Source organism: Cervus canadensis, chromosome 21 (genome assembly GCF_019320065.1).
Source record: "Cervus canadensis isolate Bull #8, Minnesota chromosome 21, ASM1932006v1, whole genome shotgun sequence".
Taxonomy (NCBI): Eukaryota; Metazoa; Chordata; class Mammalia; order Artiodactyla; family Cervidae; genus Cervus; species Cervus canadensis.
This window is the reverse complement of record NC_057406.1, coordinates 21,284,559-21,303,349: the sequence shown is the minus strand read 5'-3', so window position 1 is coordinate 21,303,349 and position 18,791 is coordinate 21,284,559. Positions and strand designations below refer to the sequence as shown.

At 43.7% G+C, this 18,791-nt stretch overlaps 1 protein-coding gene across 2 annotated transcripts in view; it reads right to left on the bottom strand.

Moving 5' to 3' along the window:
* ETV6 (ETS variant transcription factor 6) overlaps positions 1–18,791 on the bottom strand; it is a 276,040-nt gene that overhangs the window by 157,031 nt on the left and 100,218 nt on the right. The window contains exon 2 of one of the 2 annotated variants that reach the window (XM_043440391.1): positions 1,012–1,138. In XM_043440391.1, the coding sequence (XP_043296326.1) occupies positions 1,012–1,138 (127 nt within the window). Of the gene's footprint in view, positions 1–1,011; positions 1,142–18,791 lie in introns of both variants that reach the window. The other variant, XM_043440390.1, reaches the window with a different exon arrangement.

The window sequence follows — 18,791 nt, the reverse complement described above, 5'->3', positions numbered from 1 at the left end:
CCCTGGATCATCGGGGCTGAGCGGCAGCTCAGAAGAGAGACAAAAAGGGAAGGGACAGGTGTCAGGTGCTTCGGAGCCTGGCCCCAGCAGCCAAGTGTGGGGCCCCTGATGCTCTGCCCAGCTGCAGCTGAGGATTCAGGCAGGGGAAGTGGAAGAGGAAGGGGCAGAGGAAACTCAGAAGAGAAAGGTAGAACTATTACAAAATAATGGGAGTTGTCAGGTGACTCAGCGGTAAAGAATCTGCCTGCCAATGCAAGAGATGCGGGTTCCATCCCTGGGTCCGGAAGATCCCTGGGAGAAGGAAATGGCAGCCCACTCCAGTACTCTTGCCTAGAGAATCCCATGGACAGAGGAGCCTGGAGAGCTACAGTCCATGGGGTCGCAATGAGTGGGACACGTCTGAGCGACTGAATACCCACAATGGGAACCGTAGAGGCAATGAAGGTACAAAAGAGAGGCAGAGAAAACAGGAGGGGAGGGAGAAAGGCCCTGTGTTGGCATAAGAGGAAGGAACAGAGCGAGGATCATGGAAGAGGAGGGGACAGCCCTGCAAATAAAGTTCAAGTACACAGCAAAAAGCCAAAGGGGAGGGAGTCTGGCGCAGAAGCTGTGCAAAATTTAGGGGCAATGAAGACACAGAAGGCGAAGAAGTGTGAACTTTAGGAAGACAGACTCTCCCCCAAGAGTTCACCTTGCCTCTTGGGAGACTCAGTGGAACCTGTAGTACCCCTGTCATAGTCAGAGTTGAGATCAACGCACCATCAAACAAGGGAACACCCAGTAATCTCCGAATCTCACGGTTATCAAAGCCATTTTGGGGGGTGGGGCGGCGGGAGGAGAAGGATGCCAAGAGTTTTTGGAAACTGTAGGAAAACCATCTCAGAGCGTAGCCCCTGCCCGGGCTTGCAGCCCTGCCTCCCTCGGCCCATGCGGTTGACCCTTCTGACTGACAGTCTGTCCGTCCACCCATTCCATCCATCCCCCATCCATCCAGGACGCACGAACACTCACGCAGGTGCGCGGGCAGGCGGATCGAGTCTTCCTCCATCCTGAGCGCTCTGGGCACTGGCACATGAAGCGGCGTCGAGGAAGCGTAACTGGGCACCGGGCTCTCGGGGGGTGTGTATGAAATTCGTTCCTGCTGTTAAAAGAAGGGCAGAGAGAGGGGAAGGGAAAAAAGACAATGAAAGCCTGGAACTGAGGGGTGACGGCAGCGAGGGGGTGGGTGGGGGAGTCTGGGTGTGGGTCACCTCTCCAGAGGAGACCTCTCTCTGTGCAGTTGTCTTTCAGATCGCCAGCACTCGGGATTTATAACAAAACGCTGAAAAGCTTTAAGATAGGGCTTTTCCTGTGTGCTGGGGTCAATAGGTGTTCTTTTTTTTTTCTTCCTCTTTGTATTAGTGGTTTGTTCCAGTAAAGAGGGGAGGCAAGATGAAGGGGATGAAACAATATATCCCAAGAGAATGTCATTAAAGACTCCTCTCTCAAAAATTACTTTTCCCGGTCACATAATTTATGTCACCAATACATTAAAAACCATTTTTCTCTTCTCTGGCAATATCCCCAGCTTCTGATCAAAGTAGGATTCCATACTTAGATCCAATGAGAGGTGAGCCCAAAGTGAGAGCTTATAAGTTTGAGGTTTCAGTTAATAAATCTACAAGCAATATTTGTCTCTCACCTACCTATCCCATTATACAACCATCACCACCAAAAATCTCCACGGTTTCATTTTTTCCTTCATAGCTGCGAATTATCTGCCACATCAACCAGTTATCTCCTTGCTCCCCTCGCGCTCCATCTTAGAATCAATATTTCCTTTCCTTCTGAAGCATTTCAAGAGCTCATTCAAAGAATCCTCTGCATTTAAGGAAGTACTGTTTAATTGACGGTACTTACTCAACAGACAAGGAAAGGGGGAGGGGAAAGTCAGCACCTCCACTGTTTAAATTCAAAAGGGCAGTGTTTGTTAGATCGATTAAAACAATGCAATGGGGTGGGAAGTATTAGTTTTAAGTTAAAACGTGGCAAATAATGGCAAGAAACTGATTATGCTGTTCATTGGGAGAGTAGTGCAATTTGCATCTCAGATCTGTACCAACTGGTTTGACTTGCAGTCCATACATAAACACAACTTCCGTTAGTTTCTGTGGTTTAACTGGGCAAAGTAAAGTGGGACACACACAGTCCAAAAATAAGTTGGGGGTGGGGATAGGGGGGGATCAGCAAGATGCCATTGTGAAAACAAAAATCAAGAGCAAAAGAAAAATTACGGATTAAAATAAAGCCAAGGGGGGTGTTTAGGTTTTACAAAGCATTCTCTAACATCTTATACTCCATCAAATATGCAACGGGAAGCAGGGGCGTCCCCCAGCCCTGTAACCAAATTAAAGCTTCTCTTCTCATAACCTGGAAAGTTAGGCGGTTGTGGTAGGAAGTTTTGATTTTAAATGAATATATACATATTTTTGTAATTTCCGAATGGAATCGCTATACCTTCCCCGAGGCATCCTCAACTGGCAATGAGGGCCTTTGGAATATTTCTGCTTAAACACACATCCTAAAGTTTCTTGGTGAATTTCTTAATTCAGGGAAGACACATACACCTTAGATTTCATTTCTGGATTGATCGAGGTGTCCTGTGAAAGGTCACCCAGAGGCAAAACCTTCAACTTCACTTTTCTTGAACTTTACCAAACATCACACGTATTCTGAGCAATTCTAACTTAGGGATGAGTTATATTTTCAGGGCTTGGTTTGGGGTTTTTGAGGTGAAAAAGGCAAAGACATAAACACACATATGGGAAACATACGAAATCTGTTGAGGGGTTTTTCAAGGTGAGATAGGTTTTTAAAATATTTTAAATGGAGTCTGTTTTTTCTAGTTTAACAAATTCTTCATACACTTCAACCTTTCAATAACCCCTCACCCCACCCCAGTCCCAACATACGCCTCAATATCTTATCTACCGTTACTTTATTCCCAGAAATAGCTTTCTGTTTTGTTAGGGTTTTTGCAGAAGTGAAACTGTTGATGAAGAAAACCCTGTGCGACCAGAAACCTTTCAAATGGCAAGGCATGAGTACGAGAAAAAAAAAAAGATGGCATTTCTTTCGTAAGACGGTGACTTTCTCTAGAAGACAAGATTCTATAACTAGTCTCTGTGAGTGAGAGGCCACCTCAATCCCCTTACCATCTCCATCTAGGATGATGAGGAGGGAGAAACCCAGCTCTCCAAGCAGATTCTACTTAATTTCTTGGGAAAATATATCACCAGCCTGCTGAGAAAGAGAGTCAAGCCAGGTATAACCTTTAAAATGTATATATTCTGACGTGGTAAATTATCATGTTGTACCTTCTTTGGGGGCTTCCCTGGTGGCTCAGTGGTAAAGAATTCACCTGCAGTGCAGGAGACCTGCGTTCGATCCCTGGGTTGGGAAGATCCCCTAAAGAAGGGAATGGCAACCCACTCCAGTATTCTTGCCTGGAGAATCCCATGGACAGAGGAGCCTTGCAGGCTACAGTCCATGGCGTTGCAAGAGTCAGACACGACTTGGTGACTCAATGACAACAAGCTGCTTTTTACTATAATTTTCGGAGGCAGCCCCATGTGTGTTTACATGTGTGTGGTTCCCTGTCTTTACTGAGACACTGAATGTCACACTTCAGGGCTTGCCCTGGGATTTCATGCCCTCACCTCCACATCCAAACAATTCCAGAAGAAGACTACCTTGCTGTTTCATAAAAAGAAGGCCAGGTCTTCCCTGGTGGTTCAGCAGTAAAGAATCCGCTTGCCAATGCAGGAGACACAAATATGATCCCTGGTCTGGGAAGATCCCAGACACCGAGGAGCAATTAAGCCAGTGCACTCTTGAACCTGTGCTCCAGAGTCCAGGAACCACAACTACAGAGCTCTCGAGCCACAACTACTGAGGCCCCTACGCCCTAGAGCCTGTGCTCCACAATGAGAGAAGCCAAGGCAATGAGAAGCCTGCGTACTGAACTAGAGAGTAGCCCCTGCTCGCTGCAACTAGAGAAATGTCCATGCTGCAATGAAGACCCAGCACAGTCAATAAATAAATAAAATTATTAAAAAAGAAAAAGGCGGCCAGAGACTGAGTGATCATGGACCTTGAATGCCTTTCACTTCTGATACAGGTTTCCACTCAGCAGTGTGGCAACACAGTAAGTCTGGGTTGGGAAGTTCTTTTTAAAAGATTTAATGAAGAGGTCTGTCAGTAACAAAAGAAAGGATGGGTACCCTTGACCCTGAGGGGGATAAGCAAAATGTGCTTCTAGGGCCTCGAGCAATTAGTGGCTGTTACACTGTGACCCTGTTCAGCGGCCAGGACAACACTCATCGGACCACAGAAAGGATGCTGTCCAGCCTATGGGTTCCTTTCCAAGGAGGCAAAACACACACTTGGGCATCCCACACCACACATTTATCTCCTTTGTCTCTCTGTTCATCTCTAGGGTGATTCACGTGGTCCTTATTTTTAAATCTTTTACTCTAGCAGTGCACTTATCATCTACCATGGCACAATCAGCAGACTGTCAAAAGTTAGAAATACAAAACAAATACCGCTGTCTCTGATGGAGACATCCAAGCAGAGAGACGTAAAGAGACTAACATCCAATTCTCCAAATAAAGGAAACCTCTTCATTCTCAGAACTGCTTCTCTGGCCCAACCCCAAGGAAGGGACAGCAAGTACCCGTTTACGGTACATTCACCTCGAGAGCAAATTGTCAGTCGGGTGAAAAGCAGAGGTGTTTTATTTTAACATTACAGAGGGGAATAACCATTTCCTCAGGAGGATTATAAGCACTGCTCTAATTAAATTAAAATGCTGCAGACGGTGATATTAATGCATTCAAGTGTTGGAGGGGGGTTCACCGCCGGCGGAGGTCAATGATGTGACTAAAAATGCCGTGATGTGGTTACAGGATTGTTTAGATGCTGAAAAAGGAAAACATGCTGCTCTCAAATGTGCAGACACAACCTATCAAACCGGCGGGCAGAACAAAAGGGAGCAATGCCATTTCTAAGGCCGACAGTAATACCTCGGGGGGTGGGGGGGTGGTTGGAAGAGGGTGCCAAGCTCTGGAAAGAGAAAATAAAGCTAGAAATAATTTTAGGCAAAGGATGAAATGTAAATGTTACTCACCATTATAGAAAGCTTAAAAATTTGTTTAAATGGAATGTGGAGTTAGGGTTGCGGCAAGCATGCTACGGAAACCAAAGTGAGCTCCATCCATCTCATGTGACTCCTCCCCGACTGTAAAGGGCCACATGGCACCCATCTAGTTCTGCTCATTGCTTTAAGACTTTATTTTATTAAAGTGTAGTTGATTTATAATGCTGTATTAATTCCACACACACACACACACACACACACACACACACACACACGGCTTCCCTGGTGGCTCAGCGCTAAGAATCCGCTTGCCAACTCAGGAGGCACAGGTTCAGTCCCTGGGTTGAAAAGATCCCCTGGAACAGGGGATCCACTATTCCTGCCTGGGAAATCCCATGGACAGAGGAGCCTGGTGGGCTACCAACCATGGGGTCACAAAAAATGTCTGTCGTGACTTAGCAGCTAAATATATATATATATATATACATATATATATATATATACCCACACACATTATTTTTCATATTCTTTTCCATTATAGTTTATCACAGGATACTGAATATAGTTCCCTATGCTATACAGGAGGACTCTGTTGTTTATCCATTGTGTATATACTAGTTTGCATCTGCTAATCCCAAACTCCCAATCCATCCTTCCCATCCTCACCTCCCCCTTGGCAACCACAAGTCTGCTATGACTGTGAGTCTGTTTCTATACCGCAGATAAATTCAGTTGTGTCATATTTTGAATACCACAGGTAAGTGATACATACGGTACTTGTCTTTGTCTGACTTACTTAGTTTGTTAATCTCTAGATCCCTCCATGTAGTTGCAAATGGCATTATCTCTTTCTTTCTTACGGCTGAGTAGTATTCCACTTTATATACGCACCACATCTTCTTTATCCATCCATGTGCCGATGGACACTTAGGTTGTTCCCGTGTCTTGGCTATAGTGAATAATGCTGCTGTGAACATAGGGGGTGCATGTATCTTTTCGAATTATAGTTCTGTCCAGATATGTACCCAAGAGTGGGACTGCTGGATCATATGGCAACTTTTTTATTTTTTTAAGGAATCTCCATACCATTTTCCACAGTGGCTGTACCAATTTACATTCCCGTCAACAATGTAGGAGGGTTCCTTTTTCTCCACATCCCTTCTGGTATTTTTTATTTGTAGATTTTTTTAAAATGATGTCCATTCTGACCAGGGTTTGGTAGTACCTCACTGTAGTTTGGATATGCATCTAATAAGTAATAATTCTGCTGATTTTTAAGCTGACTGCTTAGAATCTGTGACAATAGTGTAAACCAACCTTATTTGTTCTGGGTTCAGTTAGGAGAATGGTGTTTCTCCTGCTCCCATGTCCTCTCTATGGCTGCATTTTACAGACTACAAGAGTTAAAAACTGAATATTATTATCATCACCAAAAAAAAAAAAAAAAAACCACTTTCCTTTTCAAAGTGATTTAATATAGAGCTTCTAGAAATCATGGGGATCCATACATTTGTTTTTATACCATGAGCTCTTTGAAAAAGCTGCAGGCCTGAGGAGCTTAAAGCCTATTTCTCATTAAATAAGAACCTTCTGGAAATAAAGATAAAGCATTTCTGGAATCAAGAAAAACAGAAACAAAGTTTGCTTATACAGTACACTCTCCCCATCTGGGGATTCAACCAACCACAGATTGAAAACATTTGGGAGGAAAAAGAAATTTTGGGAAGTTCCAAAATGCAAAACTTGAATTTGCCATGTGCTGGCAACTATTTACATACAATTTACATTGTATAGGTATTGCTGTTATAAGCAATCAAGAGATGGTTTAAAGTATACGGGATGATGTGTATCAATTATATGCATATACTACAGCTTTTTTTGGTAAGGGCCTTAAGCATCCATGGATTCTGGTATCCTCAGGGGCCATGGAACCAGACTCCCACAGATATCAAGGGACAACCGTACTTGTAAAAATATGTTTTAGAGGCAATTTCAAAGATTCCTTGACCATAGAGCTGAGATGCCCATGAATTAGGAACTTTTTCCAAAAACAGCCCCCATACTGAGTGCCAGAACTACCCCAGCAGAGGTTTCTGAAGCCCAGGTAAAGCCTTGAGGACAAAGGCTGTCATGGAAACAGTGGTATCTGTGGACCATTTCCCAAGGAAATACGGTAAAAATGCTACAGGTGCACTTTTTGTCTGTTACACTTCTGGTGTCCCTTTACTGTGCTGAAAACTGGCAACCCAGACAAGAGAGAAAGCAACAGGCAACCAAAGACACAGTGGTCATGCTGGTAATATTCAATATTTCCAGGGAAGGATCTCCTTTCCACCCTGCAGGCTTTGAGGAAAGATGCCTGGGAAAGCTGAGGCTTGTACTACAGTCATCTGCTATAGACTAACAGAAGAAATCTCTCCTATGAAAAACTATGTGGTGAGATTTACTATGGCAACCCACTCCAGTATCCTTGCTTAGGAATTCCCATGGACAGAGAAGCCTGGCTGGCTAAAGTCCATGTGGTCCCAAAGAGTCTGACACGACTGAGCGACTAAACAACAACCACTAAACTGAAGTCTGAATACACAATTATTTAACTACACTCTCCTGGCTGCAAAATAATTCAAAGTGGTGGTTTGGGCTTTCATTAAATAAGCTTTCATTAATAAGCAAAAGCAACACATCACCAAAAAACTGAACAAGACTGAATTTTGAGCTGCACAGTTTTCTAGGTTTTTAGTGTCAGGGATGCAAATAGCACACATGAGAACCTAAACTAACACATTCTTGAATGCCAGCGTCTTTCACTTGAAAAACTACATTGAATATTTTGTTCACCCCCAAATTTAGCAAGATCAACTTAAAGAACTTGAGAAAAGATGTAAACGTCACTCTTTACTAAAATGTACACACTGTCACAGCTCACAGCATCTTTGATGTCTTTCCAGAAAGAATCGGTGTACTTTAGGATCTGGGGTGAGGAGAGTAACTTTAGGATCTGAGGAAATCAAATACGAATTTTGGAAGAGAAAACCAGGTCCATCAAATCACAGCAGTGAAGTTGTGATGCTATCTCTCCTACCCACAGAGGCTACAGTAGATGTCCAAACAAGTGGCCTGAGTCAGCTTTCCTCTTAAGAGTCCAGCTGGCCTCCTGAGAGAACCATCCTTTCTGGGTGCTGAGTCAATAGACTTTTACACCCCAATTGATCTTTGGCTTTTAACACGCTTGCTGTCACTTCCAGAAAGAAAAATGTAGGACTTTCCTGGTGGTCCAGAGGTTAAGAATCCACCAGACAATATAGGGGACATGGATTTCATCCCTAGTCCAGGAAGATCCCATATGCCATAGAATAACTAAGCCCATGTGCCACAGCTACGGAACCCTGCTCACCCTAGAGCCTGTGCTCTGCAACAAGAGAAGCCACTGCAATGAGAAGCCTGAGAACTACAGCTACAGAATAGCCCCAGCTCGCCACAACTAGAGAAAGCCTGCATGCAGCAACAAAGACCCAATGCCCCCAAAAATAAATGAATAAGAAAAATGGGAATATTCCATGAAAACAGGGTGGGCAGGAACTACACTCCTCGTCCCTGGAGCTACAACCCCCCTCCTTGGTCTTGCAGATGCCCATTCAGTCCTGGAAGGGAGGGTGCACCCCACCATCTATACTCACACTGAAGTGGAGTCCTTCCTAAGAGCCCAGCTTCACCTCCCAAAGGAGTGCTCTTGCTTAGGACACTGAAGAAGATGGATTCAGGACCTGAATTATGTAGATTCCTACGTACTCACATGCCACTCAATCCTGAAGGAAATCAACCCCAAATATTCACTGGAAGGTCTGATACCGAAGCTCCAATACTTTGGCTACCTAATGCAAAGAGCCAATTCACTGGAAAAGACCCTGATGCTGGAAAAGATTGAAGGCAGGAGGAGGAGGGGGTGACAGAAGATGAGATGATTAGATAGCATCACTGACTCAATGGACATGAGTTTGAGCAAATGCTGGGAGATAATGAAGGACAGGGAAGCCTGGTGTCCTATAGTCCATGGTGTTGCAAAGAGTTGGACATGACTTAGCAAATGAACAACAACTACATACTTAAAACTGAAATAGTCCATTTTCTCCTCTTCCTGGCCTACCTATTACATCCTAAAGTCAGAAGACAGTGTATTGTATTTAAGAGCTACAATTAAGTCAAAGCACCTTCAATCTTTCTTTTGCCCAGAACTGAGTTATCAATGCACAAATGGATAAATAAATAGAAGCACTGGCCACAGGCCCTGCCAAGCACTACTGCAAAATGTCATTAAGGGTTCATTCTCCCTATGACTGTTATGAAATTGTCCAGCATTCACCAAGCATCCACTATGGGCCAAGGTCTGGACCAGACATTATGAATTCCGCACCCATTAAGCCCTAGAATTCCAAAGATGGCCCCAATACTAAAAATTTCTGGCCAGGACATGGAAGCAACCTAAATGTCCATCAACAGAGGAATGGATAAAAAAGATGTGGTATACATATACAATGGAATATTACTCAGCCACTATAAAAAAGGATGAAATATTGCTATTTGCAGCAACACGGATGGACTTAAAGACTGTCATACTGAGTAAACTCAGTCAGGTGGAGAGAGACAAATGTGATATCGCTTATATGTGGGATCCTAGAAATTGGTACGAATTAACCTATTTAGTGAACAGAAATAGTGTCACAGATATATAAAATAAATTTATGGTTATCAAGGGGGAAAGGAGGGAAAGGATAAATTGGGAGATTGGGACTGACAGATACACACTAATATATACACAATAGGTAACTAGTAAGAACCAACTGGGGACTTCCCTGGTGGTCCAGTTTGCCTGAGTTTGACCCCTGGTCAGAGAGCTAGATCACAGATGCTGCAGGTAAGACTCTGCATGTTGCAACTAAAGACTTCTTATGCACAATGAAGACTGAAGATCCTGTGTGCCACAACTAAGACCCGGTACAGCCAAAACAAAAACAAAAACAAAAACGTACCATATAGCACAGGGAACTTTATTCAATATTCTGTAATGACCCATGGGAATAAAATCAAAAAAGAGGGGATATATGTATAACTGATTCACTCTGCTATACAGCAGAAATGAACACAATATTGTAAATCAACTATACTCCAATAAAAATTAATTTTAAAAAATTTGTATCACTTTACCCATAAATACATATAGGTACTCATACATAAATATGGGCTTCCCAGGTGGCGCAGTGGTAAAGAATCCACCTGCCAAGCAGGAGACATGGGTTTGATTCCTGGGTCAGGAAGATCCCTTGGAGAAGGAAACGGCAACCCACTCCAGTATTCTTGCCTGGGAAATCCCATGGACAGAAGAGCCTGGTGGCCTACAGTCCACGGGGTTGCAAAGAGTCAGACACAACTTAGTGACTGAGCACACACACACACTCATAAATATACTCCTCAGAACACATGTTCCAACCTTTGTTGGAAAAAAGTCATTGCAACAACCAGGGAGGGAAGCTGGTAGCATTAAGGGAGTGTTGGGTATGTGCTTCTCACGAGTCCTCTATTTTATTTCAGACTCACAATAAGCCTGCAAGGAAGGTATCATGACCCCCATTCCACACGAAGAACCTGATCTGAAGATGGCAGGGAGTAAGCCATCTCTGCAAGGCACCCGCTCAGGAGACGGTATGGCTGGTAAAAAGGAGAAATGAGAAATTATAGGCAAGCTGGGCCAGTCCATCAACAGTGGCTTCAAAACATCTAAGGTATCCCATGAGGTAAGTTCAAGCTTAGAAGAACAGCTGCAGTTTTGGAATATTTCATTGCAAATATTCCAATGGGGGTCTCTGAGGGTCACCCCACAGAAGCCTCTGAGCCAGGAGGCTGACTTCCTTAAGCCGTGGCTTCTCCTACTGGGAACACAGACGCAAGGAGTAAGTGCCTTTAGCTGAAGGAAGGGAACTAAACAGAACGTATGAGGGAGCCCCCTGGCATGACCCCTGAAATCCACCCAGTGGTGCAATTTACCTGGAGGACTCTCTCAGCAGGACCGTCAGGGAAGCTTCAGACCAGTGGTGCCTATGAGGACTTTACCTCATACAGAAAGCTCATCTTAGGAGATTTCTGAATTTTTATGCTCCTTTTTCTATTTCTGGATTTCGATGCTCCTTTTCCTCTAACTTTTCTTCAACTACCACAAAAATCATTTCCCTTTCTGTTTAACCAGGAGTGACAAATCTAAATGTGCAGGTGAGATGATCAGGAGCAGCGGGGAGGAAAGGCCTGGTCAACATCTACTCGGGGTCTGTTGGTGCCTTATCTGTACTAAGGAGGTGCTGAGTCCAGCAGCCCATCACTGTGGTTGCCATCCAGCAAGGCTGGTCCAGTGGTCTGAAGACTCACCCTCTGCTTCTAGCAAATGAGGGAGGGATGGAGGCACTGTGGGGGCCTTTGGGGGAGAAAGATTAAACAGATCCTCACAGATGTTTTAAAATATGTAAGGGCTCATGTAAGACAGAGTGAAGGCAGGCTCCAGTCCATAGCATCGCAAGAATCAGACATAACTTGGTGACAAACAACAAAGCCAATTTAAACTGAGGCTGAAGGGTGATTCTGAAAGGAGTCCCTGTGCTGGGAATTAACTGAAGTAGAATTTGAAGGTGCCTTATAACTAAACTCCAAGATGCTGCTTCTACATGTTCTCATATCTCCCAGCAAGTCAATGCTTATTCATTACATTGTGGGCAGAACAGATCCTAAAAAAAAGAAAACAAAACAAAACAAAACAGAAGACCACGAGATAGATTCCCTTCTCTATCAACTAGGGCCCCCCCACCCCGGCGCCCTGCACACGATCTAAGGGTTCTACACAATACAATTAGAAAAAAGCACTAGTATCAACAACTTGGAGCAACCCTTTTGAAGACAAGCACCAAAGCCAAATCCTCAAGTAGGTTTCTTTATTGTTCTAATTGTAAAACATCTTAATTAAGATCCTTTCCAGCCCTGAGATGCTATGAATTTTTTTCTCTTCTGAATTTCTGAAATATTTCTGACATGAATGGTAAGCAGACTCTCAAGCTGCGATTTCTTTTCATGCCAGGCTGTGGTTTCCAGGGAGGCCTATGCTTGAAGGATGCTCAGCTCCTTTGGCTGGAAGCCAGTGCTGAGGCAGGCAAGGTCACAGGCTTTAGACACGACTGGGCAAATGAGACGCATGCCACCCCATGGCCCAGATTATACCCCTAATCCCTGCCAGGATGCAGATGATGGCATCTCTGGTAGAGATGAGGTGAGCATCACACATCACCATCCTGCAAACCCCTGAAGTGCATGACCTACTGATAGTGGGTCACTCCAGTGTAAGAACTGGATTTCACACAGATTTCACACAGAACCAGCCGGTGTCACCACTGGGAAAAACAGTCAGGCTGTGGGATTTATCCATGGATGCCCCTAAGCTTAAAGTGGGGTCACCGAATGCTTTCTTCCTAATTTTTTAAAAAATATTTTTGTTTAATTTTTCTTTTTTTAAAGTATGATAACAAATTTACAGGAGACTTGGAAAATACAGAATAAAGTTACATATAGTTCAGCTATGTGTGTGTGTTCAGTCACTGAGCTGTGTCTGTCACTTTGTGATCCCATGGACTGTAGCCAGCCAGGCTCCTCTGTCTATGGGACTGCCCAGGCAAGAAGGTTGGAGTGAGTTGCCTTTTCCTTCTCCAGGGGATCTTCCCAACCCAGGGATCAAACTCGTGTCTCTTACGGCTCTTGCATTGGCAGGCAGGTTTACCACTGAACCACCAGGGAAGCCTAGTTCAACTATATATTACAATTATTTTTTAAGTAAGACTTTTAGTTGGAGTTTCAATATAAAACTCTCAAAAATTAACAGAATGAAAAGACAGAAAAGTCAAAGGATATAGTAGACCTGAAAAGCACTATGAACCAATTCAACATAATTTATATAGTGTTCACATAATAACAGGATAGAAATCCTGTGAAGTTCCCATAGACTATAAACTAGGAGACTGGAACATATCTAGGGACATAAAACAAGGTGCAAAAATTTCATATATTGAAATCATACAGAGTCTTTTCTCTTATCACTACAGAATTATGTCAGAAATCACTATCAGAAGATATTTGAAAATAACCCTTGTATTTTCAAGCCCAATGTGACATTTACCAAGAGAACGCTTTAACTTAGGCATTGATAGCCTCAGTAAAGTTAAAAGACTGAAGAAACACAGAGGGTGATTTCAGAAAAGGAAGCATTTAAATGAGAAATTAATATCAAAGATACTTTTAAAATTCCCATATATTTGGAAATTAAATGTCCACTTTCAAATGATGGGTGCGTCTAAGAAGCCGAAACAAAGGACTTCTTAACTAATTCTAATAGCAGAAGCAACAGGAACTTAAATGAAAAGCAGCTTATATCCAGGGCACAATCAAGTGTGGCCAAGTTCGGCTCTTGATTAGCTGCTTTCTACTCCATTAATGCTTTTCCCTCTAATGCTTTGGCGATTAAAATTAGCCAGTCTGCAGTGTCCCTGCCTGGGGCTAACAAGTAATGAACTGCGAGTGTTGCTATTTAGTTGTATCAAGGGCACCATTAGAGAGAGCTTCTCAATTTCTCCCCCTAAAGGAAAGAAACCTTCTAGGCATGTTCTACCTGCCACACAGCTGCTCTCCTACTGCACTCACAGTGTCCCAGGGGGACTCAAGGGACCTTAAGATCTAGGCGGAGGAAAGGATGAGGGCCAGGCTCACGTGGAGACAGCAGATCAGAGGCAGAAGGAGAGGCAGCCCCAAAGGCACGCTCTGAACCTGCACATTAACCATTCGCTCCTCCCTCCTTTTCTACCTGCCTTCTTCTGCCTCATAAACCTTCTCCCTGTCCCAAAGCAGCTTTCTTCTTTCTGTTACAGCATCACTCTAGGCTTAGCCCCCACCTTCATTTCTTTCCAGAATGGCTGTACCTGAAAGTCTTGTAAAAAAAAAATAAAAGTAAGAGAGAAAGAGAAGTTTCGGCTGCAACTCACACCCTCAGCTGGTGGCTAGGGATGGTTGGAGGGGAGGCAACTCAGATCTCCTTTACAATTGAAAAGATTTGTTTGCCCTGTGATACATCTTCACAAAATCTCGACAGCTTAAATGGACCACACACTGACTGAGAATTTGTTGTTGGTGAGTAGCTAAGATGTGTCTGACTCTTTTGCAACCCCAATGGACTGGAGTCCGCCGGGCTCCGCTGTCCATGCGATTCTCCAGGCAAGAATACTGGAGTGGGTTGCCATTTCCTGCTCCAGGGGATCTTCCCAACCCAGGGATCAAACCTGGGTCTTCTGCACTGGCCGGGAGGTTCTTTACCACTGAGTTACCTGGCAAGCCCTGAATGAGAAATATTAGGATTTAAAGATTGGTTACCAGGGCAGGATTTTCATTCTAGTTCAAGTAAAGGTATTCCATAGAAATATGAAGAAAGTCTCTAAAATAACAGCTCCAGGAAGTCCCTTTAAGTCCTAACTATATGCAGCCCACTTCCAATGAACCGGGAGTCACCCACTCACCCAGCCCCATGCCTGGTTCATTGGAAATGGGCTACACCAAATTAGGACCTTGCGGGACTTCCTGCAGACTTCAGTGGGACTGTTATCTTAGAGACGTCCTTCAGCATTTCTCTGGAGTACTCTTATTTGAACTAGACATTCACCCGCCCCCACACCTCAATCAGGAAGGGAGAAGGCTGGGTCAGAACCACTGCCAGGGTCAAGTTGAACACTTCCCTTGCTCTACATATACCAGATAATTCCTGGGTTGCTTCAGGCTGAGAAAGAAATAGAAAAAGGTCTGTAAACTACACCTAGAGTAACAGGTGCAAATTAGGTCTGGAAAACGTTTAGGTCTGGAAAATATTTACTACCAAAAGAATTTTCAACAAAATCCTATAAGAACACTACACTTAAAAAGCAACATAAAGTGCTTGGAGAAAGGGAACCCTCTTATACTGTTGGTGGGAATGTAAACTGATACAGCCACTGTGGAGAACAGTATGGAGGTTCCTTAAAACACTAAACATAAAACTACCATATGATCCACCAATCCCACTACTGGGCATGTGCCCTGAGAAAATCATAACTGAGAAAGATACATGCCCCCTAATGTTCACTGCAGCACTATTTACAATAGCTAGGACATGGAAGCAACTTAGATGTCCATCTACAGATGAATGGATAAAGACAGTGTGTTACATATATACAACGGAATATTGAAAAGTGAAAGTTTTAGTCCATCAGTAGAGTCTGACTCTGCAACCCCATGGACTGTAGCTCGCCAGGCTCCTCTGTCCAAAGAAATAACCAGGCAAGAATACTGGAGTGAGTAGCCATTACCTTCTTCAAGGGATCTTCCCGAGCCAGGGGTTGAACCTGGGTCTCCTGCATGGCAGATAGATTCTTCACTATCTGAGCCACCAGGGAAGCCCGCAGTGGAATAGTACTCAGCCATAAAAAGGAAAGAAGTGGAGTCATTTATAGTGATGTGGATGAACCTAGAGTCTGTCACACACACACAGGAAAAGAAAAATATCATATATTAATGCACATATATGAAATCTAGAAAAATGATACTGATGAACCTATTTGCAGGGAAGGAACAGAGATGCACATGGAGGGGACGGACTTGTGGACATGGGGTGAGGGAAGGAGAGAGCGAGAAAAACTGAGAGCAGCAGTGTCATCTATATACTACCATATGTAAATATGGTACATACGTACCACAGGTAACTAGCAGAAAGTTGTTGTACAGTATAGGAACTCAGCTCGGTGCTCTGTGGTGACCTGGGAGGGAGGGATGGAGGTGGGGCGGCAGAGAGGCTGAAGAGGGAGGGGATACATATATACGTTGAGCTGATTCCCTTTGCTCTATAGCAGAAACGAGCACAACATTATAAAGCAATTATCCTCCAATTTAAAAAAAAAGCAACATAAAGGAATAAATTTCACTGTATGCTGTCTAAGGAAACAGGTATTACAATTCTCAGCCTTTCCCATCACAGAATCCTATTTTTAAGGATAAGTGAGATGAAGCTTATGAAATACTATGCTTTCTTGAAAGGAAGGCTCTCTATAAATGCAAGGCATTATTACAATGAGAAATTTGAGAAGTCCTAAATAAAGCACTACCTTTTTTTATGGGTGCCTTAAGAATTCAACCTGACTTCATGTTATAGAAAGGGAAATCAAGTTAACTGAAACCACAAGTGAGGGTGGACGGTGACCTCACTCTGCAACTGACTGAGGAAGCAGGGCAGATCTGATCCCTCCCCACTGACACCCCGCACCCTCTGTAACTCAGAAGTAACCTACAAGCAACCCCGAATGGCAATTAAGAGTCACACAGTTGCATTTCCTCTTTTAGAAAAATTTTTCCAGAAGTAATGACCATCTTGGCAAGTAATTTCTCATATACTTTGTCAGGAACCATAGAAATTTCCTAAGTTTTAGACACATGACTCCTTATAGGAATTCAGAAAAGGCATCTTCCCTTTCATTGTGGTCACAGATAGAAAGATCTGGGAGTTTGGGGTTTTCTTGTTTTGTATTTTTGGACCACTGATGATGGAAAACAAGTTCTACTGAGGAGGAGGAGTACTAATAGGAGAAATACGATTAGTATGAATAGCACTCTAAAAACTTAATGACTTAAGAATGAGAGTGAAATATAGGATGGTGTGTGCATGCGTGTGATGACAACAGTGATTAACAGAATAAAAGTGACTTGAAATAATAAACTCATGTGCTGCACTCCTGGAGCCCTGTTAAGACTAATTAATCATTTACATAAGATCCCATGCCTTCATTAAAACTATCGTGCTCAATAGTACATGAAAAATATGCTCAAGTTTCCACGTACTTCAAGGACTCCCAATCATCTAAGCTTTTGGGAAACACACATTTTACCACAGGTATTCTGAATCCTGGCTGCACATCAGAATCATCTGAAGAAACTTTAGGGCAAAAGAAATTCCAGCGTCCATTATCAGAGAGAAACTATTATATATATGGGATGGATAAACAATGTCTTACTGCATAGCACAGGGAACTTCATTCAATACCCTGTGACAAACCATAATGGAAACGAATATAAAAATAAATAAAACAGTTGTCTTTAATTGCCAAAAAAAAAAAAACAGTCTATGTGGGATTCCAATATGCAGAGAGGTAAGGCTGAGAATCAGCATCTTGGATCAATAAAGGAGTAAATCCAGACACGGGCTAAATGATTATCTTTCACAATAGTTTTTTAGAAACCTCGTTAACCCATTTGCTAATTGTCCCTCCCTCCTGAGTAAACTGCTGTTGTTCTGCCTTTAACCATAAAACACAGATTACCAGCGTAATACAGGAAGTTCCTGCCCAATGACTACCTGACCCACATAGGAACCGATGCCCCCGGCAGGTGTGTCTGCAGTGGTTCCTCTTCCCTCCCAACTGCCTCTGGAGTTCCCCCAGCCCCAACCTCCAGGGAGGCTGCTCGGCTTCACTTTCTGGAGCTCCACCCGGAGCCCTTGTCCTCAGCAGATGCTGGACTTAACAGAAGCGTCCTGGTGGAGAAGTTAGAGGGCACGAAGACCCACTCCACTTCCAATTTGCCCTCTCTTTTCCCCTCCCACCCAGAAGGGTCTGTCTGTATATGCTCAGACCCCAGACTGCCTTTTTCCAGCTCAAGAATGAACCCACATCTAGCAGCTTGGAGTCTGGGGAGCCTCTTCTCCCCAGGTGAGGTGGATGAGCCCCACAACAGCTGGCAGTGCTGCCCATATGCCCCTCAAAAATGGCAAGTGGGACACCACTTATCCCCAAAGTAACCTTACTGCCCTGGTGGTTCAGATGGTAAAGAATCTGCCTGCCAATGCAGGAGACACAGGAGACGCAGGTTCAGTCCCTGAGTTGGGAAGATCCCCTGGAGAAGAAATGGCAACCCATTCCGGTATTCTTGCCTGAGAATTCCCATGGACAGAGTTGCCTGGCGGGCTACAGTCCCTGGGATCACAAAGAGTCAGATATGACTGAGCAACTATGACTTTCACTTTCAGCCTTACTACTAGTGATAGGGTCTACTTTTGCACATGAACTGTCAACTAACTATACTCTGGAGAAAGGTCTTGACTGCCAAGCGCTGACTTCTTCATGAAATCTTGGAACCCTAAACTAGTAGACACCTTGAGTCTGCTAAGTTCCTCACCAAGATCATGGAAAGTCCTTCCATGACATACTGCAATGTCCTCCTAACACCCCTAGGAGTCCTGTCACCAGAACAAGAACAAAACCTACTCGACAGGTGTAGAACTGAGGTGATGGGCTGACAAGATTCTTGAATGAATTCCGTAACTGCTCTGGAGGGAGCAGTGTCCTAAGCCCAAAGATGTCATCTTTCTCCCGAGTTAACTTTCTGCCTATAGTGTTGTTTAAACTCTTGGTCATCACGGTCAAGTCTGTGCACAAAGTGGCCCTTAAGCAGAACGGGAGCACACTTAAGAACCAAGCTGATTTATTTATTCATTCCTTGATACAAACATTCTCCAAAGAAGCCACTGGAAACTGAAGTCTTTCCAATAAAACAAAACTTT